The 25,813-nt window shown below is 59.9% G+C and overlaps 3 protein-coding genes across 11 annotated transcripts; 2 read left to right on the forward strand and 1 right to left on the reverse strand.

Moving 5' to 3' along the window:
* Positions 1-759: 759 nt before the first annotated feature.
* Positions 760-5,488, forward strand: CD79A (CD79a molecule). Its single transcript, NM_001195409.1, is given in 5 exon segments — positions 760-861; positions 2,914-3,213; positions 4,181-4,299; positions 4,851-4,919; positions 5,060-5,488. Coding segments are annotated over 5 exon segments (660 nt in total). The 5' UTR covers positions 760-803; the 3' UTR covers positions 5,174-5,488.
* Positions 5,123-13,900, reverse strand: LOC130459056 (proline-rich protein 36-like). Its single transcript, XM_056826331.1, has 4 exons — positions 13,894-13,900; positions 13,795-13,858; positions 10,476-10,542; positions 5,123-8,915 (listed from the first exon to the last, which is right to left on the reverse strand). The coding sequence occupies exons 1-4, from the start codon at positions 13,898-13,900 to the stop codon at positions 7,881-7,883; spliced, it is 1,173 nt and encodes a 390-aa protein (XP_056682309.1). The 3' UTR covers positions 5,123-7,880.
* Positions 9,077-25,791, forward strand: ARHGEF1 (Rho guanine nucleotide exchange factor 1). 9 transcript variants are annotated; one of them, XM_056797013.1, is made up of 29 exons: positions 9,077-9,248; positions 13,812-13,925; positions 14,038-14,115; positions 14,474-14,587; positions 15,244-15,342; positions 15,431-15,473; positions 15,779-16,025; positions 16,258-16,287; positions 16,473-16,572; positions 16,667-16,754; positions 16,894-16,929; positions 17,044-17,178; positions 18,012-18,120; positions 20,687-20,832; positions 22,324-22,470; positions 22,639-22,721; positions 23,019-23,144; positions 23,238-23,352; positions 23,657-23,757; positions 23,841-23,918; positions 24,020-24,095; positions 24,167-24,334; positions 24,416-24,503; positions 24,600-24,686; positions 24,762-24,853; positions 24,927-25,016; positions 25,105-25,262; positions 25,359-25,458; positions 25,544-25,791. In XM_056797013.1, the coding sequence occupies exons 2-28, from the start codon at positions 13,899-13,901 to the stop codon at positions 25,440-25,442; spliced, it is 2,745 nt and encodes a 914-aa protein (XP_056652991.1). In that variant the 5' UTR covers positions 9,077-9,248; positions 13,812-13,898; the 3' UTR covers positions 25,443-25,458; positions 25,544-25,791. The 9 variants fall into 9 exon arrangements, with proteins under 9 accessions (XP_056652991.1, XP_056652992.1, XP_056652989.1 ...); XM_056797014.1 differs by having other exon boundaries at positions 13,847-13,925; XM_056797011.1 differs by having other exon boundaries at positions 13,887-13,925.
* Positions 25,792-25,813: the final 22 nt, after the last annotated feature.

Here is a 25,813-nt window from a genome sequence, read left to right on the forward strand (position 1 = left end):
GCAAACCACTCTAGTATCTTTGCCAAGGAAACCCCCAATGGGGTGACAAAGAGTTAGACAGGCCTGAAAAGTGCCGGGCCCTTGGGTTATGCTCCGGGAATACGAAGTGCCTACTATGTGCACATACAACAGGAGGACAGGAGCTCCCGTTCTGTCTGGGCAGACCACAAGCAATAGACAGGACAGGAACTCTGGTCCAGACCCGTCTCCTAATTGGACGGAGGAGGAACATGGGAGGAGGTGGCAGAGCCGGGACTTCGGCAGGACAATGAAAACCCTAAAGGCTTCAAAGACTTCAAAGAACGCTAGAGCAGAGGGCGCAGACGGGGCCTGGGGAAGGTGCTGCCTGGGACACGCTGCCCCCCTCACTGCAGAGCTTCCCTTTCGGGGCCTCAAGGCCCTCCTCCTCCCTCAGCTGCTTCTCCCATTGGGCGGCTCCAGCTGGGGGCCGCCATATTGGGACCGGCCCAGGCTGGCTGGGCTCTTGGCCTCTGAGTGCTCTAATTCTTAGAGCTGAAGCGCCTGCACCCCACACCCTTTGAGGCCTCCGATGGCCTTGCGGCCCCCTTGGAGTGGCGCCTCCTCTTTTCACGTTGGCATCAGCCCGCAGTAAAGCACAGTACAGCCTCCTGCCTTGCCCCGCCGAGGGCCCTCCCAGCTGTGACATGCTCTGCCCCAAAGGCCCGCCTGTCCGGAGGGCTGGCCCCCGGGAGCAGTGGAGCTCATCTCCTGGCAGGGGCTCTGCAGGAAGCATCGCCTACGGGCAGACGGCACACTCTTTCCCAAGCACTGTGCCAGCCGGGATGATGCCCGGCCTGAGCCTGCCCTGCGCCCTTCTCCTCGTCTCTGCCCTGAGCCCTGGTAGGTGTGGGCATTGGCATGGAAGGGAAGGAGGGTTTTGGAGAGGGACCCAGAGGCGGAGAGTTCGGGGGTGAGGTTGGCACAGAGAGGAGCCGGGGCGAACCGTCGCGCCAGCGATCGCCGGGTCTGCTTTGTAGAGGCAGGAACGGAGACCTAGAAAAGGGGCAGGAGACTCCTCTAAGGTCCACACCACAGAGCGTCCGAGCTCAGATGTCACACAGACTCAGCCCATCACGTGGGGAAACTGAGGCAAGGCACTCCCTGAGGGCCCCACGTCCCCTTCTTGCGGGGTCTCTAGGAGGCTCTCCCTTAAACTCTTTGGCAGGAATGTGGAAGGTGGCTGGGCTCTGGGGAGAGGGAAGGCTGGTCTGAGGGGTCTGGAGAGCCAGCCACGGAGAGAAGGGGCCCTCCCGTAAGGTCTGCCCTCCTATGGCCTCCTTGCTCACCCGGGTCCCTCCCTGCACCCCTCCAGCACCAAATCTGGGTGGGATTGGGGAAGGGGAGCTGGGGCGGGAGGGGATTTGGAGAATTCCTGAGCCTGAAGTAGAGCAGAAAGCCCCACGTCAAAAGACCTGGGCGCCTTGTGCATGGTGAGCCTTTCCTCTGCCCTCACCTTGTTGGGGGATGCTGGGTACTTCCCTGGCCCTCTGGGGCCTCTCGGCCCCCTCCCACCCTGGCTCTCCAGGGGGTTGGGCTCTGACACCCTACGGGTCAGTGACTCCAAGGGTGAGCCAGGCAAGTCCTCCTCCCTCCCTGGGCCTGTTTTCTCATCACTGGACTCTCAGGGCTTCAATTAAATAGGCCCAGACAAAAGCTTCCATTTTCTGGGATCCCAGAGACGGCCTAAGAGCTGGGAGGGGCCTTAGAACAGAGAATGTTAGACCTGGGAAGGATTTTAGAACTGAAAATGTTAGAACTGGAAGAGGCTTTAGAACAGGGAAGGTCAGAGGTGGGAGGGAGCTTAGAACGTGGAATGTCAGATCTGAGAAAGGCCTTAGAACAGGGAATGTCAGAGCTGAGAAAGGCCTTAGGACAGGGAATGTCAGAGCTGGGGGAAACCTTAGAACAGGGAATGTCAGATCTGAGAGGAACCTTAGAACAGAGAATGTCAGAGCTGAGAAAGGCCTTAGAACAGGGAATGTCAGAGCTGGGAAGGATTTTAGAACTGAAAATGTTAGAACTGGAAGAGGCTTTAGAACAGGGAAGGTCAGAGGTGGGAGGGAGCTTAGAACGTGGAATGTCAGATCTGAGAGGAACCTTAGAACAGAGAATGTCAGAGCTGGGAGTCTTAGAACAGGGAATGTCAGAGCTGAGAGGAACCTTAGAACAGGGAATGTCAGAGCTGAGAAAGGCCTTAGAACAGGGAATGTCAGAGCTGAGAGGAACCTTAGAACAGGGAATGTCAGAGCTGAGAAAGGCCTTAGAACAGGGAATGTCAGAGCTGGGGGAAACCTTAGAACAGAGAATGTCAGAGCTGGGGGAAACCTTAGAACAGAGAATGTCAGATTTGAGAGGAACCTTAGAACAGAGAATGTCAGAGCTGAGAAAGGTCTTAGAACAGGGAATGTCAGAGCTGGGAAGGATTTTAGAACTGAAAATGTTAGAACTGGAAGAGGCTTTAGAACAGGGAATGTCAGAGCTGAGAGGAACCTTAGAACAGAGAATGTCAGAGCTGAGAAAGGCCTTAGAACAGGGAATGTCAGAGCTGAGAAAGGCCTTAGGACAGGGAATGTCAGAGCTGAGAAAGGCCTTAGGACAGGGAATGTCGGAGCTGGAAGGGAGCTTAGAACAGGAATGTCAGAGATAGGAGGGAGTTTAGAACAGGGATATCAGATCTGGGAAGGAGCTTAGAACATAAAATGTCAGAGCTGGGAAGACCCTTAGAACAGGAATGTGAGAGCTGGGAGGGCCCCCAAGAGGTCAGACCAGGAAGAGCCCCTCCCTGTGCCCCCCATAATTCACAGCTTTTAGGCATCAAGTTTGGGGCTGTCCCTTGGCACACATGAGCTGGAGGCTTAGAGATCCTTGCTCTTCCCTGTCCCACACTGCCAGGCTCCCAGACCTGGGCTCTGCAGGTGAATCCTGGCCCACCCTCAGTGACGGTGCCCGTAGGGGGCATAGCCCAGCTGCCCTGTGAACACGACGGGGGCCCCAATGCCAACGTGACTTGGTGGCGAGTCATTTTGGGCAACTTCTCATGGCCCAAAGTCCAGGTGGCGAAGGAGTCTGAGCTCAATGGGACCCTGATCCTCTGGGGAGTGAAAAAGAGCGATGGAGGCGTCTACCAGTGTCGGGTCTCCATCAGGGGCAACCCAGCCTCGGAGTCCTGCGGCACCTACCTCAGGGTTCGAGGTGAGTCAGTTCCCTCCGGCCTGCCCAGAAGGTTCAATGAAGCGACTGGCTGGTCCTGAGGGATGGACAAGCCCCAAAGCTCTCTCAAAGTGGGTTAGGTTGTCATGGCACCCTTTCCCCCGCCCTTACCTCTCCCAGACATGGTCATCCTAATTCTTCAGCTCGTCCTCTCCTGGAGGGCGCCCAGGTCTCTCGGGGCCCAGGTGTCTGGAACCCCGGAGGAGGCCAGGGAGAGGGCAAAGCGTTTCCAACCACCTTCCCCATAGGGGTTCCAGAAGCTCTCTGCCAGACCTGAGAAATCCGAGGCCTTTTGCCTTGGGGATTGGCCTTTAGTTTCTTCTGTAAAATGGGTTCATGTGTAATGTGGAGATGGACTCCATGACCTGGGGGTCCTCTTCTAGTGAGGACCTGAGCACGGAGACTATTCCTATCCCCGTTTGACAAGTGAGAGCTCTGAGACCCACAGAGACGAAGGCACGTGGCCAGGCTCATCTAGATGCTCAGAAGAGGCCATGTTTGATTCTTCATGACTCCATTCGGGGTTTTCTTGGCAGAGGTGCTGGAGTGGTTGGCCATTTCCTTCTCCAGCTCATTTTCTAGAAGAGGAAGCTGAGGCCAACAGGGTGAAGTGACTGGCCCAGGGTCACACAGCTAGGAAGTGTCTGAGGCTGGATTTGAATTCAACTGCAGGTTGGGTGCTCTATGAAGAGGCAAAGACAGGACCATGTTCAGGACTGGCCACCATACTTTTCCCCTCTGCTGTTGAGGAAAACAATATATAAGCTTGGAGTCTTGGAGGGGAGCTGGTGGGACTTTGGCTCTGCTCTTGTCCTTGCCTCCATGGCCAGCTCCCAGGTTGGGAGGGTGGAGGGGGCAGGGGTACGGGTGGCCCTGGGCATTCTGGTCCTGGTGGGTCCAGGCAGGGCTGACGCCCAAGTCAATCTCTCCCTTTCTTCCCCCTCCCTAGAGCCAATACCTAGACCCTTCCTGGACATGGGAGAGGCCACCAAGAACAGGATTATCACTGCAGAGGGAATCATTCTGCTTTTCTGCGCTGTGGTCCCGGGGACCCTCCTGCTCTTCAGAGTAAGACTCCCCTGGGGGACGCGGGGCCTTGTGCTTGAATCCTGATCCCCAAGCCCCATTTCCTAGGGACCTAAACCATCTGGACCGCCCAGTCCCCTCAAAGACCTGGCCATCCTGATCCCATAGGCTCCTCTTCCTTCCCCGCAGGGACTTGGGCCTCCGGGATTCTCACCACTCTGTGGACCTTCGATCCCACTTGGGTGGACCCGACTCCCCCTGCCCAGGCTTCTTTGGGCCCGCTCTCCCAGTTCCTGCATGTACTCCTTTCTAGCAGTTAGCAAGTTCTCCTTGATGGAAAGGGGGCAGGCCAGCCACTTCGGGATGGCAAATGCAGGGGGAGAGGGGCAGTCAGAGCCCAGCTTTGCATCCCAGTTCTTACGGTGGGCAGGCTGCCTTTCCTGGCCTCAGTTTCTTTTTCTGTAAAAGGAGGGGGGGCTAGGTGAGCTGAATCCCATGGTCCATCTCTGCCAGCTTTTAAGTCCCACGGCCCCATGATCCTCTCCCCTTCTCTGGCTGATCCCTCCCCATCCCCACATCTTTCCTCCCTGTAGAAGCGGTGGCAGAATGAGAAATACGCTGTGGACCACCTGGACTACTATGATGATGAGAACCTGTATGAGGTGAGACCCCTTGGGGTGGAGAGTCCAGGGAGAGAGCTGGGAGGATCAGGCTCTGCCCCTTGGCCCGAGGTGGAGGGAAAGCCCCAGCAGATATGCCCTCCTCCCTAGGCTGACCTCCAGCTTCCTCCTCTCCCCTCCAGGGCCTTAACCTCGATGACTGTGCCATGTATGAGGACATCTCCCGGGGCTTGCAGGGGACCTACCAGGATGCCACCACCCTCAGGGTGGGGGATGTCCAGCTGGAGAAGCCGTGAGGGCCCTGCGTGAAGTCTCTAGCTTCGACCTGCCTTAACCTGCCCCGTTTAGGTCTTCTGACTTGTCCCGCTCTCCGTCTCCTCGGGACCAGATGGTTTCCAAGGTCCTTCCCAGCTCTGACGTTCCATGTTCCTAAATCTGTCCCCTTTGCCCTCTCCTCCCCTCCCTTCCTGGCCCTTACTTCTAACTTGCTCCCCCGTAATCCAGGAGATGCCTGAAGCAGGATCCCCCCAAAGCCCCCCAAGCTTTGTCATGGCCACTAATGATCTAATAAATGTGGGGCCCGTTGGGAAGAAGGGGCTCCATTCGCAGCAGGAGAGGTGGACCCATGGACTGTGTCTAAGCCCTCTTCCGCAGAGCCAGGGGTCTCAAAGCTTGACCCTCCCCACTTAGAGAACTTGGTATTCTCAGCCTCCGGCTCGGACATCCTCCCTGGCTAGCCTCCACCGCTCTGGCCCGGGGACTCTGGTGTCTGGTCTTCCTCTCTCTTGAGGCCCAAGTCCCCAGTTCTTTGGAAACCCACCGAGATGGGCAGGTCTGAGATGTTCCTCCCCAGCTGGGCCAAGTCTCCCCAAGCTGGGGAGTAAACAAGCCCCATCCCCCCTTCCCCCCCTCAGCACCTGCTGCTCCACCCCTCCCTTGGGGATGGGGGTGAAACAGGAAGTACTTGCGGGAGGGAGACCATATGGGGATGTATCTCTGCCCTGCACAGGGGCCGGGGCATCCTGGTTCCCTTCAAGCGTTCTTTGGCATCCTCCGTCCCACCCCCAGCCCTTGTCTCTCAGGTCTGATGGCCACCCTGTCTGGGCCGGTGAGCAGCAGGGGAGAGAGGACTCGGGCCACGAGTGGTGGAGGGTGGAGAGCAGGGCCCGGGACGAGATGCTCGGGCTCCCAGAACCCATCTAATGGGGGTGAGGGTTTGCCACGGGGATCCCTATCTGGCGCCCTCCCTTCCCTAGCCCAGTAGAGATGAGCTTCGGCGGGGCCCTGGGCCAGCTGAGCCCACATTTCCCTGGGCTGTAAGGGACAGGGCTTAGGGGTTAGGGCCTGGACTTGTGGCTTCATTGGCACAGGGCATTCCCTGCTCCCTCTGCCCCTTGTCATCCTAAAGGGTTACCCGGGGGACCAGGACTTGTCCAAGGCCACACAGTCTATGTCAGGGAGGGGATGGAAACTTTGGTTTGCCTGACTTGGAAGAGGCCTCTCCATCGATGGCGAGAAAGCGGAGCTCCAGGACGGAGAAGCCTGTTATCCAAAGGGATGGGGAGGGTGCAAAAGGGGAGTTTTCCCGACCTGGAGGGAACCACCCACTCCATCCGATGGCCTCCAGGATGAGAAAGAGCAGAGGGATGGGGAGATAGGCAGGAGGGGTGAGATCTGGTGTGGGAGGTGAGAGGAAGAGACAAAGACCACAAGACAGGAAGAAACAAGCAGAGAGAACAGGAAGACACTGAGAACCACCCAGAGACCAACAGCTAGAAATACAGAGACTCACAGAGAAACAGCCGGAACCCCAATCGCGGGGTCATCCCAAACGCTTCCTTCTCCCTCCCTCCCGTAGACAACCACTGGCCAAGTCTAGTCAATCCTTCAACATCCTTCCCTTTACCAAACTCAGTTGGCCTCAGGCCTTCCTTGCCTCTTGCCCAGACTATTTTCATGTCCTCTCAGCTGGGCCCTCCATCCTTTCTGTTACTGCCAATTATTATCTAAGGCATAGATAGATCTGAGTCAACTGCCCTGCTCAATGAACTTCAAAGGCTCCCAGACCTCTGGGCTACAACACAAAATCCACCGTGGAGTAGAAAGCTCTCCCCAGTCTGGCTGCATTCTTCCTTTTCAGACCTCCCCACAATTCTCCCTTGCACGCCTTCCCCTTCAGTCAGACTGGTCCTACCCCCCCCCCCTTGGCATGTTTATATGGGCTGTGCCAGAGGCCTACAATGACCTCTCTCCTCAGCTGTGCCTCTCAGATCCTTCTCATCATTTGACACTCAACTGGGGTATCACCTCTTCTGTGAAGCCCTCCTGAATCTCTTTTACAAATCTCACCCTCCCAGATATTTTTAGAACATTTTTGTATCTTTGTCCTTGCTGCACTATTAGTATTTTGTGGCCAAATAAATGTAAGCTCCTTGAGGGCAGGGAGTGTGTCTTTCTTCCTTGCTTCCTTCCTTTTTGCTTGGTTCCTTCCTCAAGAGTCCAAAATGGGGCCTTGCATGTAATAGGAGCTTAATAAATGTCTGCATTGAGACAAAGAGACACTGAGTCACACAGAGAAGAAAGAAGAGAAGAGACAAGTCAGAGAGGAAGGGATTTAGGAGAGAATGGTCAAGGAGTCAGGCAGAAAGAGAAAAAGACAGAGAGATGAAGACATGAGAGAGAAAGGGAGAGACAGGCCCACAGAGAGAAGAGAGAGGGGCAAGGAAAGAGATGAGAAATACAGAGAAAGAGCGAAAAGAACACAGAGCAAGAGAAATGAGAGAGGAGAGAGGGGAGAGAAGGGAGGGAGGGAGAGAGAGAGAAAAGAAGGGAGGGAGGGAGGGAGAAAGAGAGAGGAGAGGGGAGAGAAGGGAGGGAGGGAGAGAGAGAGGAGAGAGAGGAAAGAAGGGAGGGAGAGAGAAAGGGGAGAGAAGGGAGGGACAGAGAGAGGAAAGAAGGGAGGCAGGGAGGGAGAAAGAGAGAGAAGGGAGGGGGGCAGGGAGGCTAAGAGAGAGAGAAAGAGGAGAGAGGAAAGAAGGGAGGGAGAGAGAAAGAGGGGAGAGAAGGGAGGGAGAGAGAGGAAAGAAGAGAGGGAGAAAGAGAGAGGAGAGAAGGGAGGGAGGTTAAGAGAGAGAGAATGAGGAAAGAGGGGATAGAAGGGAGGGAGGGAGAAAGAGAGGAGAGAGGGGAGAGAAGGGAGGGAGAGAGAGGAAAGAAGGGAGGGAGAGAGGGAGAAAGAGAAAGAGAGAAGGGAGGGAGGCAGGGAGGCAAAGAAAGAGAAAGAGGAGAGAGGGGAGAGAGGGGAGGGAGAGGAGGGAGGGAGAAAGGGAGAGGACAGAGGGGAGAGAAGGGAGGGAGAGAGAGAAAGAGAGGGGGGAATGGAGGGAGGGAGAGAGAAAGAGAGAGAAGGGAGGGAGGGAGAAACAGAGAGAGAGAGAGGGAGAGGGAAAGGGAGAGAGAGGGGGGAAGAGAGGGGAGAGAAGGGAGGGAGGGAGGGAGGGAGGGAGAGAGAGAGAGAGAGACAGAGACAGAGAGAGACAGAGACAGAGACAGAGACAGAGAGACAGAGAGAGAGAGACAGAGACAGAGACAGAGACACAGAGCGAGAGACAGAGCGAGAGACAGAGAGAGAGACAGAGAGACAGAGAGAGAGAGAGAGAGAGAGAGAGAGAGAGAGAGAGAGAGAGAGAGAGAGAGAGAGAGAGGAGAGAGGAGGGAGGGGAGAGAAGAGATAAGACAGACAGACAAAGAAGGCAAGCAGACAGGAAGAGAGGCAGCAAGAGAGCTATCAGAGAAAGTGATGAGAAAAACAGAAAGGGGGAGAAAGGGGCAGAAAGGGGTAAGCCAGCAGGCAGGCAGGCAGGCAGACAGACACGCAGACAGCCAGATAGGAGAACCAGGCGTCCTGAGCCAGAGGAAGGGAGGGGCCGGTGGCAGGAGCCCCTGGCTGGGCAGACCGAGGCAGTTCAGCACTGATAGTGCCCCAGGGCCAGAGAGACAAAGACGAGGAGGGATCCAGGTCGGGACAGGGACCGGTGACTGGGAAAACAAGAGAGAGGAAGAGAGAATCTAAGACGGGGCCCACTGGGCACCCCCGGCTGGGCTGAGCCTCCCGCGGAGGAGGAGCTCAGAGCCACTGGCAGGGAAGGGGAAGGAAGCTGAGGGGAGGAGGTGGGTGTGGGGTGTGGGGGGACCCCTCCCAGTCAGGGCAGGAAGCGGGGAGGGGCAGGAGGGCCAGGGCCTCCGGAAAACCGGCCCAGCTCCGTTTCCTGCCCCGCCGGAGCCAGGAAACCCAAGCCGGGACCCACGGCCCGGGATCCCCATACCCCTGTACCCCCAAGACCTTTGGGGATCTCCCCGGCCTAAGCCCAGGTACATCTCTCCCACCTCCTCGCTTTCTTTAGCACCCCCTGGGCTATGCTTCCCTCCGGTGGCTGAAAAGCCTCTCACCTGGGAGAGAGGGTGGCTAAGGGGAGAAGGAGCGGGCAGGACAAGGAGGAGAAGGGGTGCAAGGAGAGCTGAAGGGAGAGCCAGGTAGGAGGAGGAGGAGTGCCAGAGCCGGGAGGAGCACAGAGGGGAGAAGGAGGGGAGCAAGGAGGGATGAAGGGAGAGCCAGGTAGGAGGAGGGGAGAAAGGGGTGACTAAGAGGAAGCCAGACCCGGAGGGATGAAGGGAGAGCCAGACAGGAGGAGGACCAGCAGGCACCGGGAGCTGAGGGGAGAGCCAGGCAGGAAGAGAAGGGGTACAAGGAGGGATGATGGGAGAGCCAAGTTGAGGAAGGGAGAGGAAGGGGCGACTGGAGGAAGCCAGACAGGAAGATTTGAGGAGCCCATGGGGCGCAGGGGGCCCTAAGGGTGAGGTGGGGGGGCAGGGGGTACATGGCTCCGGGAGGGAGACGGTCAGGTGGTGCGGAAGTGATGGGAGAAGTTGGGGCCAGGTGGAAGAAAGGCGGTGGTGCTGCAGAGAGGGTCTATCCCGGCCGGGACGGGGTCCCTCAACTGGGAGATGTTGGGGATGGAGCTGCAGGGGCTGGGCTGGGCCAGGCCGGGCAGGGCAGGGCAGGGCGGGCTAGACACCACGCGAGCGCCCTGGGTGGGGTGAAGGGTGGGGGTGGGGTGGAGGGGGCGGGGCTTTTGCAAACTCCAGTGGAGCAGTCGAGAGCGCGGAAGGGACTGGTCCTCCAGCTGGGTAGAGAGGTCCGCATCGGTGCCCTGGGAGCAGTCGAGTGTTGGCAGCCTAGAACGGCCCCAGGCGGTGATGGGGAGCAGTGGAGTTGGGACTGCGGCGTGGACCACTGTGGGCGGACTAGAGAGACCTGGGCGGGCCTCCGAGAGGAGTAGAGCTGGGAGGAAAGGGCTCACGGGGGTGGCTAGAGCGGCTCGGCCAAGGGAGGGGAAAGGGGGCGGGGGAGTCAGGGAGCTGGAGCCGCAGGACCAGGCTTCGGAGCAGGTGAGGGTCTCCCCCCAGCCCCGACCCTGTAGACATCCCCATGAATCCTGTAGACACACCTCACCCCCTCCCACCCCATATAATGTAGACCCCTGTTTCCTTTAGACACGCCCCATCCTTACAACCCGGGGACCCTGTAGGCACCCTTACCTCCCAGGACTCCGTAGACCCCGTGAATTCGGCCCATCCTGTGCAATCCCGGGGCTGTTTTGACACTCTGTTTAATAAACATAGACCCATGAAGCTTAAAGACGCCCCTGGATCCTCCAGACAGACCCCGCCCTTCACAACTCTGGGACCCTCTAGACAACCATTGTGTATAATGCATAGACTCCTGGGTCCTATAGATGCTCCCACCAGAAAGGTCCCCCAGACCCTATAGACACGCCATCCCATGTAATTTATGTAGAATGAAGCCTGTACCCACTTACACCCTATATCCACAGGCACAGCCTCACTCTGCCTAATCCCAGACCCTATAGACCCTCACCTCCGAGAGCTTCCTTGGACCTTAGAGACATTCCCACACTGAATAATCAGGGAAGACTAGATGCCCCTGCCCCCAGCATTTCTGGACTCCTGCCCTCTATAATTCATTGTAGAACTAGGTAGCCCACAGACCCTATAGACACCCCTCTCATAGAATTTCTGAGCCTTGTAGATACCTGTCCCCTACAGATGTGAGCAACTAGATAGTCCAGAGGGTTGAATGGTGTCAGAAAGATCTGAATTCAAATCCAGCCCCACACACTGACTAGCTGTGTGATGATGAGCAAGTCACTTAACCCAGCCTGTTCAGGTTTGAACCCAGGACCTCCTAGCTCTATCTCTTGAGCCCCATAGACTTTTCAGTCTTCTATGCTCCTCAGTCTCCCCAGAACCCCCTCCCAACCCAAGAAATCTGGGCTCCTGCAGCTTCCCTTTCTGGCATCTTCCTGTCCCTGGAGAGATTTCCAGCATTGCTGAGTTCCTGTGCATGTCACCCCAGGCTCTTCTTTAGGGACCCTCCACCCAGCCTGGAGTGCCCCCCTTCCTGCAGCCCAGATTGCATTTCCATCATTTCACGGGTAAATGTCCTGTGAGTGAGGCCTGGGCCCAGGCCCTCGGGGGATGACCCAGAGGTCTGCTGGGAACCCGTGCCCTCAAGGATGCCCAGGCAGGGCTGGGGAGGCATCCAGAGAAGCCGGAACTTGGGTGGGGCATTCCAGGCCCAGGAGGAGTGCAGTCAGCTTCTCAGAGCCCAAGGGGCTCCTCTGCCTGGAATGTGGAGAGCCAGAGGAGGGCCCTACAAGGTGGCCTTGGAGCCAGACCGAGAGAGGGCAGCCCGTGGGGGTTCTCAGAAGTGAGAAATTCCACGTTGAAGTTGGGTCATGGGGCACCTCTGAAGGGCCAGATAGAGGCCTCAGGATGATTGCTTGGGGAGGGGGCAGCTGGGTGCCAGGCCTAGAGATGGGAGGTCCTGGATTCCATTCTGGCCTCAGACACTTCCTATCTGGGTGACCCTGGGCCAGTCACTTCACCTCCATTGCTCGGCCCCTCCTGCCCTTCTTCCCTGGGACCTGTGCAGTGTTGATCTGAGATGGAAGGGAAGGGTTAAAAAAGCCAGACAGATGCTTGAGCTGCTGGGTGCATGGCTTGATGGCAAGGGGCAACCTGGAGGCAGGGAAGAGATGATTGAGTGCAGCGACTCGAAGGGAGGGGTGCATGAGGGTGGTTTGGGGCCTGCCACGGGGATGGTGTCCAGACCAGGGCCGGATATACAGGCTGGGACTCAGGGATGGTCATCAAAGCCATGAGGGCCCATGAGGCTGGTTGTAGAGAGAGCACATGGGGGCAGGGGTACCAAGAGCCAGGGCCATCCAGGAGGCTACCAGGGAGCTGGCAGATGGGGAGGAGAAGAGGCAGGAAGAAGCTGGGGCACAGGGAGCATGGGGGAGCGCAGGGTGGTGCCCACTGGAGCCTGAGCTGGTTCCCACCAAGAGGTGGCACCTCTGCCCTGTTACTGGCTCTCATCCCTGTGTGGACCCTTATAGAGGCCTCAGGTGAAACTTTGAGGGTAAAAGTCCCCTGAAAGGGCTTCAGCCAGCTCCATCCCCATGAGCACCCCCAGGTACTGGCAGGGGCCCAGCTTTTAGGGGTGATGACTATTTTGGCAGCCTTGGGCTCCCTGGGCTTCCCCAGACCAACCTCAGATCCATAGGATTCTCCTCTGACCTTCTGTCCCCAGAGAGGTGTATTCTGGGAGCCCCCAGGGACCATCTCCTCTACCTCAAGGGCCCTTGGCTCTCCTTGCCTTGGAGAGAGGCCTCAGGACACCCTGGAATGTCCCCTCCTGTAAAGCACTTTTTATTTTAGACCCTTCCCTTTATCAGTGTTGGGGCAGAAGAGCAGGAAGGGCTGGGCAGTGGGGAAGTGACTTGACCAGGGTCACCCCACTATGAAGGGCCTGAGGCCACATTTGAACCCAGGGCCTCCTGCCTCCCGGCCCGGCTCTGACCACTTAGCCACCTGGCTGCCCCTGTAAAGTGCTTCTTCTCTGCACAAAGTCTTTCTTATCCAGGCTCCTGCCCAGGCCCGGTCCCTGTATGCCAAGGGTCACAGGACCTTCAGTTATCCTGTCCAACTTCTGTTCTATAGATGGGGAGACTGAGGCCAGAGGGGGCCCCCAGCTCCCAAGTTGCCCTTAAGCCCTAGAACATGCTGGTCACCTATGGGACCCCCAGCTGGATGGGGCTTCCTGGAGACCACAGTGTCTCTAGAGCTGCCCCCCAGGCCCTTAGGGAGCCCCTTTTCCTGGCTGAGTATATGGGATAGGGGAGAAGGCCCAGGCTTGGGGGGCTGCAGAGGGGGAGAAGGCCCAGGCTTGGGGGGGGTGTGGAGAGGAGAGAGCTGAGGACCCCCACCCTCTGCCATGGGGGGGAGGGTGAAACCCAGTCAGGCCTAGATGACGTCCCTCCCTGGGGACGTGGGGCCTCCCCTCCCCCTCTCCTCTGGGCTCTGCCCCCTGACACTGGCACACTGGGGCCTACTTGTCTGTGATTAATGTCCTGATTAGACAGACTAATTAACGCCTTGCGGGAGGACAGCCCGAGGGCCTTCTGATCGAGGGGGGTGCAGGTGGGCAGAGGGAGAGCCATACCGGGTCCAGAACCCTGAGTCCTTGGAGGGGCTGGGAAACCAGGCATCCCAGGCTGATGGGAGTGGGGGCTGGGTCCCCCACAGGGCGGGGGCTCTTGGGTTTGGGGGCCCATGTGACTTCCTGTTTCAGGAAGTGGGGCCGGAGGGTGAAGAAGACGACATCCGGCCCCCAGCCTGCTCCGATCAGATCAGATCAGGGCTCCTCGTCCCCCAAAAGGCTGCACCCACCCCCGGCTTGGCCATGGCCCCAAGCATCTGAAGGGCTCTTTGTGGGTTGGGACAGAGGCTCCATTGAGGGAAAGGCGGGTGAGGGGAGGCTCTGTTTACTCACCTCCCCACCTGGGCCAGGAATGTGTGAGTAACCCAGGCGTCTGGGCTCCCAGCACGGCCTGGGCCTCAGCGTGGCCCCGTCTCTTCCCACAGCCTCAGCTCAGCATGGAGATGGAAGATGCAGCCCGAGGGGTAAGTGAGTGCCCTGGGGGGGTGCCTGGTGGTGGTGGGGCTTCAGGGAGGCCTGCTGGGGGACTTGGGGGGCCTGGGGTCATCTCTCTTCTCCGCTGTCCCCATCTTCCAGGCCCCTGGCCCGACCCGGCCAGCCCCGGTCAGCATCATCGGAGCCGAAGATGAGGACTTTGAGAATGAGCTGGAGGCGGTGAGTGGGGCCCCGGCTGAATGTCAGACTGGAAGCGGCCTTGGATGTCATAGATGGAAGGAATTTAGAGCCTAGAATGTCAGGGCCAGGCCCTAGAACAGGGGGTGTCAGGGCCGGGGGGCCTTAGAACATGGAGTGTCAGTGCTGGGAAGGAGCCTGGAACAGGGGCGTCGGGGCCGGCCTCGGGCCCAGAACATGGAATGTTGGGTCTAGAGAGGTCGGAGGCGGCTGCTTTCTGGATGGGGAACCAGGCGGTCAAGAAGGTAGAGTTTTGGCCTGGACAGCCAGAGTGGGGATCCCCGCCAGCATTGTGCTCACAGCCTCCGTCTCTGCCTCCTCTCTGTGCCCCCTTCCCCAGCACCCGGAGGAGCGGAGCAGCGAGTTCCAGAGCCTGGAGCAGGTGAAGCGGCGCCCGGCCCACCTCATGGCCTTCCTGCACCATGTGGCTTTGCAGTTTGAGCCGGGGCCCCTGGTGAGGCCTGGGCTCGGGGCTCGGGGCTTTGGGGGGCCAAGGCTGGGGCGTCTGGAGTGAGGAGGCCGATGGTGGGGCCTCAAGGCCAAAGAAAGGGCCATCCGGAACCGGAGAGCATGGCCAGTGAGGTCTGGAACCGGCCGGAGGGGCCTGTGGGGCCTTGTCTAGAACCAGGCCCTTCCTGGCCTGGATGGGCATTTACACCCGTGCTTCTGTCTGGGTGGAGAACAAGGAGCCTCACCTCGGAGCCTGGGAGCTTCCGAGAACTTTCTTGGTTTCTGTTCTGAGACAGAAGAGTGATGAGGGCCTTGTCCAGGGTCCGAGGCCTCGCTGGGCCTGGTTCTATCCACTGGGCTGCCCAAGTCCATGAACTTTAGAAAAAGTCTCTCCCTCCCTCCCCGTCTTTCCTTAGAATTGGTTTCCTTTGTTATTTGGGACTTTAAACGCCGGATTCTGAGCCCACCTCCTGGCTGCCCAAGGGGTCCAGCTCCTCTAGGTCCCGGGAAGGGGCACCCTGGAATTGGGGGATCCTGGTGGGGGTGAAGAGGAGCCCCTTAGGGGGCCCCCAGAGCCCATGTTGGAGCTGGGAGCTTCCTAAGGAGAAGGGTGCTGGCTGACAGGGGCGAGGGATGGCCTGACCCCCACTCTCCCCGCAGCTGTGCTGCCTTCATGCGGACATGCTGACCATGCTGGGCTCCAAGGAGGCCAAGAAAGGCTTTCAGGACTTTTACCACAACTTCCTGGAGAAGACTGCGGTGAGGACGCCCCCTCCATCCCCATTCCCTGCCCTCACCCCCTTTCATGTCCACCCCCACCCCTTCATTAGGCTTCTTGTCTGGGCAGGTCCTGCGTGTGCCCGTGCCCTCCTCCGTGTCCTTTGAGCTTGGTAAGTTGTAGCAGGGGGCGGAGTGCAGCCCCCTGTGCCCACCCTGCTCCCCATGCTGTCCCTTGTGCCCATCCTGCCCTCTGTGCCCTCCCTGCCCCCTGTGCCTTGCCTGGCCCCCCCCCCCCCCCGTGCCTGTCCTGCCCCTGTGCCCATCCTGCCCCCTGGACCCTCCTTGCCCCCTGTGCCCACCCTGTTCCCCATGCCTATCCTGCCCCCCATGCTGTCCCTTGTGCCCACTCTACCCTGTGCCCTCCCTGCCCCCTGTGCCCACCATACCTGCCATGCCCACTGTGTCCATCCCCTAGACCGCACACGCCCAGAATTGCTTCCTGAGGATGTGCAGCGGCGATTCGTGCAGGAGGTGGTCCAGGCCCAGCAGAGCGCAATCTGCCGGCAGCTCGAGGACTTCCGGTCCAAGCGGCTCATGGGCATGACTCCTGGGGAGCCGGAGCTGTCCCAGCTGGAAGCCTGGGCGGCCCGGGACCGTGTCAGCTTTGAGGGCCGGGAGCGCCTTGTGGCTGAGAGGCTCCTGACCCGCCTGGAGGACATTCAGTGAGTGACCCTGAGCTTCCTTCCCTCCGGCCCCCTCAGCCCCCTCTCCCTGCCCTCTGCAGCCTCCTCTATGCCTTCCTGGGGAGGGAGGCAGGAACAGTGGGCTGCTCCCTGTGCCTCCTGCAAAATGCCTGCCTAGTTGCCCCGCCGGCCCTGCTCCTGCTGGGGCTCCATCGTCTTTGGGCCAGGAAGGAAACTGGCTGATCGGCCTTTCCCCAATCCTCTCCCACAGCCCGACCATCTCCACAGATGAGGAAAAGAGGTGAGCCCTGGGATCAGGCTGGGGGCTGGGGGCTGGAGGAACAGGACCCTGGGCCCCTTGGGGTTGGGGGATCCCTGAGGGCCTGGAGAAGAGCCCCATTCCTCTCTCAACCCCCAGTTCTGGGGAGGGGGCTGGGGGGTGCCCAGGGCCCAGAGCGGATTAGCTCATGGTCCTGCGGCCCCCAGTGTGGCCATCGTGAGCGCCATCAGCTCCTACATGCGATACCTCGGCGTCCGGACCAAGGGCAGCGACAAGAAGGCCCGGGGGAACTTCTTCCGCAAAAAGGTGCCTCTTCTGGGACTTCTTCCACTCTGGTGCCCCCAGACCCTCCTGGGGGATAGGGAGTTGTCCCAACCCTCTGACCGCCCTTCCTCCACAGAACCGACGGGCAGACGATGCCCCCAAGTCCAAGAAAGGCCTCAGCAGCATCCTCGATGCAGCCCGATGGAACAGGGGGGAGGCACAAGGTGAGGGCAGCTGGTCCCCAAGCCGGGCTCTGGCCCCTGAGATCCATTCCCTGATCCCCCAGGCCTGCCTTCTGGTTATTTGGGGGAACTGGGAGTGACCTCCTTTCCCCACTTCTCATCTCCCGTCCTTTTATTTCAGCTCCTGACAGCCGACACCCTAAAGCTGAGAGTGATGGTAATGAGCCAAATGTGGGGTTCCCCTGTCCTTGGGGCTTGGGTTGGGGTTGCTACTGTGGGAGGCCAAGGGATAGAGGGGACAGCCCTGATGCCCGGCCCTGCCCTCACCCAGGTGAGAAGCCGGGGCTCCCCGAGCGGAAGACCATCCATGTGACCCCCCCAAGGGGGGTCGTCGGGCCCCCCGGGCTGGATGCTCCTGGTGTCACTGTGCATCCCCCTCCAGGTGAAAGCCCCGACAAGGAGCCAGGTGAGAAAGAGCCCTGGGGAGACGTGACTCTTATGAGTTTGTGGGTCTGAGGTTCCCTGGGCTGCACCGAGAGCCCAAAGGTTCCATGATGCTTGTGGGGGTCTGGGGCTCTAGCAGTCTTTCTTCGAAGGCCTTCGGGTTCCAAGACCCAAGCAAGCTCCTACTGAAGGGCTCTGGGTGCCCTCAGCGATCAAGAATGGAGAGCTCAGTGGAGAAAGGCAGGTCCTGGGCTCCAGTGTAGCCTCAGACGCTTCCCAGCTGGGTGATCCTGGGCCAGTCACTTCACCCCCATTGCCGAGCCCTTACCACTCTTCTGCCTTGGAACCGATAGCCAGTACTGATCGAAGATGGAAGGAAAGGGTTTAAAGTGGCTCCCCGCCAGGGAACCCCTGAGCAGACTCCTCTAGATTGGGGTTGTGTGTGTTGGGGTCCTGGCTAGCACGGGCCTTTGCCTTCTGGACCCCGGCCATGGGTTCCCTCCCTCTCTGAGTTCCCTTTGCCCCGGTAGGCCTTCTCCTTCTGTCAGGCTCTCGGGGCTGTCCCGGAAGCCCTCCACATCCCAGGTCCCTGCTAGGCCTCCATCTCCCCTCCCAGCCCCACTGAGCTGGGCTCTCAGCGCTGCCTCCCAGGCTGCCCCCTTATGGTGTCACCAGCTCGGCGGCAGGGGCTGCCGCTGGCCAAGGCCCGTTGTCTTCTCAGGCAAATCGTCCCCTAGTATGAGTTCATTCTTGGCCGAGGGAAGGGGCCGCCCAGGTGGCGCACATTCTAGGAGTTGGAGCTCCAGACATCCAGATCCTGGAGGCCGCAAGCCTTCTGGTCTTCTTCCTCTGCAGGGACTGACCCACCCCAAGAAGTGGGGGACCCGCCGCCCCAAGGCCCATCAAACTCTGAGACCCCTGTCCTCCCAGAGAGCAACCCAGAGGATGGGGGTGACACTGAGAGGTAGGAAGACACCTGGGGCAAAGTGGGGGCCTTCAGATTGGGGCTGGGGAGAGGGGATGGGAGTGGGAGGGGGCGTCTGCTTGGGGAGGAAGGGAGCTGTTGTCAGTCCTGCCTGCCTGCCCGCCCGCCTGCCTGCCTGCCCGCCTGCCTGTCCCCCTGCTTTCCCTCTCACTCCACTCCCCACTTGGGTGCACTCAGTGGCGGATGGAGCCTCAGCTTTGATGGAGAAGGCTGAAGCCCTGGTCCCTGCTCGCCCCTTCCCAGCCCTCTGGCCCTCTGGGCTTCAGTTGCTCCTGCTCCAAGTGAGGACCCTCCTAGCTTTGCCTCTGAGCCTGACCAGGCCAAAGGCCAGAGGGTGGCACCAGAGCCTGACACGGGACCTGAGGGAGCCAGAGAATGAGTGCCAGGCTGGGAGGGGAGGGGGAGAAGAGCTGGGCTGAGCTCCATGGGGAGGCCCTGAGATGGCAGGCCCCAGACCCAACCTCTGAGGACAGGTAGGATTGCTGTGGGACTCAGTCTCTGGGCAAGACCCAGCTTTGAATTCATCTCCCTGCTGGGGCCTCCCTCGTCCTGGGCTCAGCTTCATGCTGTCGGATGAGGCCTGGGCCCTTCCAGCCAGCACTGACCTTTGGGGTTCTCTGACGGGCTTTGTGACCTTGGGCCAGTCCCTTCCCCGCTTGGGGCCTCAGTTGTCCCTTATGGAGGAAGGCTTTGGACTAGACGGCCTCTAAGCACCCATTTTCTGTCTTCCTGTCTCTTTTCCTGCCTCTCCTTCATCTTCCCCATCTCATCTCCCTCATCTTCTCCTCCCTCCTCTCTTTCCTCCTCCCTCCTCTTCTTATCTACCTTCTCTTCTTCTTTCTCTTATCTTCCTCCTTTCTTCCCTCTTAACCTCCCTCCTTCTCTCTTCTCCCTTCTCATCTCCCTCCTCTTCTCATCTCCCTTCTCCTCTTCTCCCCCTTCTCTCCTCCCTCCTTAGCTCTTCTCCCTCCTCTTTTCTTCCTCCTCCTCCCTTCTCTCCTCATCTCCCTCCTATTCCTTCTTCTCTCTCCTCTAATTCTTCCTCTTTCATCTCCTTCCTCCTCCTCTCCTCCCTCCTCATCTCTTCTCCCTTCACCCCCTCTTCCCTCCTCTCCTTTTCCACCACACTCAGCTCCTGCCTCCCTACAGTGTCACCCCCCCAACTCGCTACATGCTGCCCTGGGGGCCTCGCCCCCCTCCTGGTCAGGGGGGGCGGGCACTGCCCCCTGCCCGTCCTCGTGCTGCTGCTTTGGGAGACCTGGGGGGTGGGGCCCATCTGGGGCACCTCTGACCCTGAGCCTGCTCTCTCCCCAGAAAGTGGAAGAGGTGGGTGCCTGGGCCCTGGGGTGGGGGAAGGGGTTTGCCCCTCTCCCCCACATCTTCCTGGCCTCTTTCCCTCTCCCCATGAACCACCCTACCTACCTGCCCTTAGGGGGAGATAGGCCCCCCTGGAACAGCTAAGTATCTGATGGCCCCTCTTGGGCTCTCCGGAGTCTGCCCCCCACCCAACGTCCCCTTCCTCACAAGTGCAGGGGTGGAGTAGCTCCTGGAATCCACTGTGGCCCAGGGTGGGACTCGGGCTCCTGCTTCTCCTCCCATTGGGCCCCTTTCCCTGCCTCTGTCCCCTCTGGGTTCCCACAGTCCCTCATGACCTGCCCCCTCCCCAGCCTCCCCCCAGCTGAGGAAGCACAGCCTGGAGTTCTGACTCTGCCTTCTCCTTCCTGTTGCATGTTCTTCCCCACTGGCTCCCTGTCCTGTCTGTCCCCTTCCTTTCTGTTCCCCCTTGTGAAATTTCCCTTTTCTCCATTTCCCTTTGCCTGATGGCTATTCCCTTTCTCCATCTCCCCGTGATCTCTGGCCTGGTCATCCCCCATCACTACCTTGGTCTCTTTTCCAATCCGTCTCACCCCTTGGCCTCTGCCCTGGTCTCTCCTTTTCTCTCCATCTTGGTCTCCTTGACCCCGAGGTCTCTGTCTCCCCTTGTTCTCTATCCTGCTTTCTTGACTCTCCTTGGTCTCCATCCTGGATCTTGCCTCCTATTGGTCTCTGACCTGGTCTTCCCCATCCCTGCCTTGGTTTCTCTCCCCTTGGTCTCTGTCCTGGTCTCTCCATCTTGGTCTCTGTCTCCCCGTGGTCTCTGTCCTGGTTGTCTTGGTCTCCCCGCACCCACTTGGTATCTCTCACTCACCTGGGGCCCAGACTGTCTGGGCGATTGGGGCGCTCCGAGAGCCTTCGGGTGACTGATCGGCGCCGGCCTTCCCGGGGCAGCCTCGGGGCCAAGGGCCGAGCAGGGGGCCGCTCCCGAAGTGACGTGGACACAGACCCTGGCTCTGCCACGGCGGCCCTTGGCTCCGCCCGACGTGCCACGTATGTCTTCCTTTCCTTCCCCCCCCCCATGAGCAGGAAAATGGAGGGTGCCTTGGTCACAGAGCCTGGGGGTTCGGGCGGTCAGATGGAGGCCTTGGCGTCGGCAGTGGCGGGATGAGGGCAGACCAGGTACCCAGATTACAAAGCCCAGAGTCCCTCATAGCTGCTCATCCCACAGCCCCGAGCCAGGTGATGACGGGGAGCCAGGCCGTGCAGGGCTCGAGCTAGAACCCGAGGAGCCCCTGAGCTGGCGGGAGCTGGTCCCCCCTGACACCTTGAATGGGATGCAGAAGAACCAGGTGAAACGGCAGGAAGTGATCAGTGGTGAGTTGAGCTCCTCGCCCTGTCCATACCTCTGCTGGACTAGATTTCCCTCCCCTCTCCTGGAAAGGCTCCATCAGCCCTTCCAAGCTGCCTGATCCCCAAGGGGCTCCATCTCTACTGACGTGCTGCAGCCAGACCCTGACATCAGAGCTGATATCTGTGCCCTGACCAGGAACCATCTCCCTTCCAGCCCCAGGTTCCCTGGTGACCCTGCCTCTCGTGATTCTTCACAGATTCCCTCATCCTCATAGCTCTTGGGCCCCCTAGTCTTTCCTCCATCTCCTAGGCTTCCCTGCCTGCTCCCTGCTCCTTTCTGTACCTAGTGGCTCCCCCTTAGGATGGCGGGCAAAGCCCTTGTGACATTCCTGCTGCCCAGAAACGGGCTCATGGCTCTCTTGTCCTTAACAACCTCCCATCACCACCCCCCAGCCATTGCCTCGTAGCTCCCCTCCCTTCTCCAGCCTTGGCATCATTGTTCTCCAAAGCTGCTTTTACTCTCTCCATGGCCAAATCCACGGTTTGGGCCTGCCGACCTGGGTTCCCCTCCTCTGTTCCCTCACCGGATCATTCTCTTATCACCATCTGCCCCCCTCCTACGCTTGGTGATCTCATTTTTTCCACAGGTTTGATGCCCATGTCTAAAGTCCAGCCTTAGTCCCTCCTGAGCCCCATTCCCATAGCACCCAAAATGCCACCTGGATGGTTCCAAATGAATGTCCCATAGGCATCTCAGATTCAGCCTGTCTAAACAGAATTCATTATCTTCTTGCTGCTCCCACCCAAGCATCCCTGTTGTCAGGAGCACCACCTTCCTGTCCTTCGAGGCTCTCTGCCATGGGCAGTCTCAACTCCTCCCTCCTTTAATATAGCCAGGCAGCCTCCAGATCTCCAGAAGACCCAAGTTCAAATTTGATTTCAGACCCTTAGACATCAGAATGTGTGCCCCTGGGTAGATTGCTTAATCTCTGTTTCCTCATCTGTAAAATGGGCGTCGTAATATCACCTTCCTTCCACAGTTGTGAGAAAAAAGGACATATTTGTAAAGCTCTTTGCTATGAAAACGCTGGCTGTTAGCAGGCTCTTCCGCTGTTCTCTATTGCATGGAAGAGCACATATGGACTCTCCAGACATTTTGCACGCCTTCCAGTCTGGCTGCAGCCTAATCTGTAGACTCGTTCCCCGTTTTTACTCTCCCCCCGCCCCCGTGTGTATTTAAGTGTATACTTATATTCGTGAAATACAATGTGTGTACCGTTCTGATAGAATGGAAGCCCCTCTGGAGGGCCGGAACGGGTTCTTCTTTATTTGTGCCCAGTGTCTTGCTTAGGGCCTGGCACTTCCTAGTATTAACAGACTGTTCCCCTGACCCTGGAGGGCTTATTACACCCTGACTACCCCTGCCCCCATCTGAGGCTGCTCTTCCCAGGGGGCCATCCTGTGCTCTCCAGCCCCCGGTAGGATGGGCTCTGGATCTCTCCTTCTGCCTTCTAGAGCTGCTGGTGACAGAGGCCGCCCATGTGAGGATGCTTCGGGTCCTGCATGACCTCTTCTACCAGCCCATGGCCGACGGTGGCTTCTTCACCATGGCTGAACTACAGAACATCTTCCCCAGCCTGGATGAGCTGATCGATGTGCACTGTGAGTGGGGCCGGGCCTGTGCTTTCCCCATGCTCCGGCAGGGTTCCGGCTGTCTCACTGACTGTCCCGTCCTCCCCTGCTGCCCAGCCCTCATCCCATCCCCCTCCCCACCCCCACCTCGGGCATTTTGGGGAGGAGACCTGATGAAAACCTCCCTGTCCTGGCCAGCTCTGTTCCTAGAGAGTCTGATGAAGCTACGGCAGGAGAGCGGTCATCTTATTGAGGACATCGGGGACGTGCTGCTAGCCAGGGTGAGTTAGGTGCTGGGACCCAAGACTTCTAGGCTCTCCCAAGATCCAACCCCCAGAGGCCACTGAGGCCCTGAGTTCCAATCTGGCCTCAGACACTTCCAAGCTGAGTGACCCTGGGCATTGCCCAGCCCTCACCGCCCTTTTGCCTTGAAACTAAGACATGATATTGATTCTAAGACAGAAGGCAGGAGTTAAAAAAGGAGTGAGCCCCCCCCCCCAACTCTCACCTCCTCATTTATGAGGCCAGGGTTCGAGGTTTCCTGGGCTCATGCATGCCTACCAATAATCTTCCCTCAGTTCCATGGGCCTGAGGGCGCCTGGTTCCAGAAGATATCTTCTCGCTTCTGTAGTCGCCAGTCGTTTGCTCTGGAGCAGCTCAAGGCCAAGCAGCGCAAAGACCCTCGATTCTGTGCTTTTGTGCAGGTTGGGCCTGGGGGCTGGGGGCTCTGAAAGGGGTGGGGGCCGGGACATCAGGCTGCCTGGGTCCCCAAGTCACCTTTCATCCTCTGTCTCCAGGAAGCAGAGAGCAGGCCCCTGTGCCGGCGGCTCCAGCTCAAAGACATGATCCCCACCGAGATGCAACGCCTCACAAAGTACCCTCTGCTCCTGCAGAGCATCTGGCAGAACACAGGTGGGCCCAGGTGGGACAGGAGGGGAGGAGGCAGTGGCTGGTGGGGAGCAGAGCTGGCAGCTGCCCTCAGAGGGCCCAGGTACCATAGGGGAGCCGGGAGAGCCCCTGGGGAGAATCAGAGACTCAGGACCTTAGCTGCCTATTCGACATGTGTTGCCTCAGTTGTTCCCCAATAAAATGGGCTTGTGCCAGATTGTTTCTAAAGGGCCTTGGGCCTCTGGCGTGGGGGGGGGGAGTTGGGAGCTGGCTGGGGGAGGGGGGTCTCCAAGGAGGCCTCTCAGTGTATCCCTGCCTGGCCCTTTAGAGGAAGAAGAGGAGAAGAAGAAGGTGGAGCAGGCGGCCGAGTGCTGTAAAGACATTCTGCATCATGTGAATCAGTCTGTGAGGGACATGGAGGACTTCCTGGTGAGGGTCCAGGGAACTGGGGGTGGGGGTGGGGTGTCGGGGAAGTGGGAGGCATCGGGCTGGACTCTGTCCTTTGTCTGCAGCGGCTCAAGGACTATCAGCGCCGGCTGGACCTGTCCCAACTCCGGCAGAGCAATGACCCCATGCTGAGTGAGTTCAAGGTGGGTCTCGTCCTCACCCGCAGCCCTGCCTCTCCCCAGAACCCCCAGCAGCGCCCCTCCCCCCTCCCATCCCCCTGTGACCCTGGGCACCTCCCCTCCAGAACCTGGACATCACCAAGAAGAGGCTGGTGCATGAAGGGACCCTGACCTGGAGAGTGACCAAGGACAAGGCCGTGGGTGAGTGGGGGGGAGCAGGCTGGGCTGGGGGGGCCGAGGACCTGGCCGAGCCTGACCCCTGCCCCCCCCAGAGGTGCACGTGCTCCTGCTGGACGACCTCCTGCTCCTGCTGCAGCGGCAGGACGAGCGGCTGATACTCAAGTCCCACAGCCGGACGCTGACCCCGACCCCCGACGGCAAGACCATGCTTCGGCCTGTGCTGAGGCTCACCTCCGCCATGACCCGGGAGGTGGCCACTGGTGAGCGGGGCTGGGCCGGGGCCAGCCACGGGGTCCTGGGAGCGAGGCCGGCCCAGCGGCTGACCTCTGCTCCTCCTGCAGACCACCGAGCCTTCTACGTCATCTTTACCTGGGACCAGGAGGCCCACATCTACGAGCTGGTGGCCCAGACCGTGTCCGAGAGGAAGAAGTGAGCCCTGGGCACCAAGGGGGCGCCGGGGAGGAGACCCCCGGGCCGGCCGGCCGGCGGCCCCTAACTGCCCTCCCCTGCTCTGCCCTCCCCCAGCTGGTGCACCCTCATCACTGACACCGCCGGCTCTCTGAAGGTCCCGGCACCCCCCGGGCGGCCCCGGCCCCGGCCCAGCCCCACCAGGTGAGAGCACGCTCCCCTCCCTCTTCCCATTCTCCTCGTCCCCCGCCCCTGACCCCCATCCCGCTCTCCCCCCAGTGCCCGGGAGCCCTTAAACAGCATCTCGGAAAACGGCGGCAGCGGCAGCGGCAGCGGCAGCGGCAGCGGCAGAGACGCCCCCCAGCAGGAAGGTGAGGGAGGGCCCCGTGGGGGTTGGGGTGGGGGCCCGGGAGGCAGCCGCCTGAGCTGGCTCCCTGCCCGCAGCCAGCCGTTCGGACCGCATCCTCAGCGACCTCCTGCCCTTCTCGTGCCCCGGCCCGGAGGGGCAGCTGGCAACGGCTGCCCTTCAGGAAGGTAAGCCGGCGTCCCGCCTCCTTTCCCGCCATCCCCTGCCCCCTCTGGCTCCGCCCCCGGGCGCTGACCCGCCCCCTCTGCCCCTCAGTTCAGTCCCTTAAGCGAATCCTGCTCCCGCCTGAGGAGAACGGGAGCGGGCCCCGCCCAGAGGGTGACGGGGTGCCGGGGGCTGCCCTGGGCCCAGCGGCGATGCCGGAGCTCCGGGAGCGGCTCCTGAACTTGGAGGAGAACGTGAAGAAGCTGGAGGTGAGCGCGGAGGCCCGGCGGGGGCGAGGGGAGGGGAGGGGAGGGCGGGGCCGGGGCTGGCTGGGGAGGGCCTCCTCTGAGCCGCCCCCCTTTCAGGAAGTAGAGGAAGAGTTGTGCCGGCTCCGCTTGGTCCTCTCCCAGCTCCAAGCGGGCAGCCCCACGCAGTCCGGCTGCTCCTGAGGGCCCCCCTCCGAAGGTAAGGCCGCGGCGCGGGGGTGGGGCGGGGTCCTGGGAAGGCCCGTGCCGGCTGGCTCCGCCCTCAGCACCCCTTCTGCCCGCAGGCTCTCTTCTAGGGAGGACGAGAGACGGGCAGATGCCAGGTCAGCCGCGACCTCCATCTTCGGGAGGGAAGGACGGCTGCAGAGGAGAGGCGGGGGGCCCCGAGGCCGGGGCCCGGACACTCGTCTCCCCCCACCTGGACGCGTCCCGGGGGGCTGCCTGCCCGAGGCCGCCCTCCTGCAGTGCCTTAGCTGTCGCGCAGCGTTTTCTATATCGAGGTTTATTTTTAATATATACGTGTTTGTCTGTACGTGTGATGTGGTGCAGCTGCC

Source organism: Monodelphis domestica, chromosome 4, assembly GCF_027887165.1.
Source record: "Monodelphis domestica isolate mMonDom1 chromosome 4, mMonDom1.pri, whole genome shotgun sequence".
Classification (NCBI taxonomy): Eukaryota; Metazoa; Chordata; class Mammalia; order Didelphimorphia; family Didelphidae; genus Monodelphis; species Monodelphis domestica.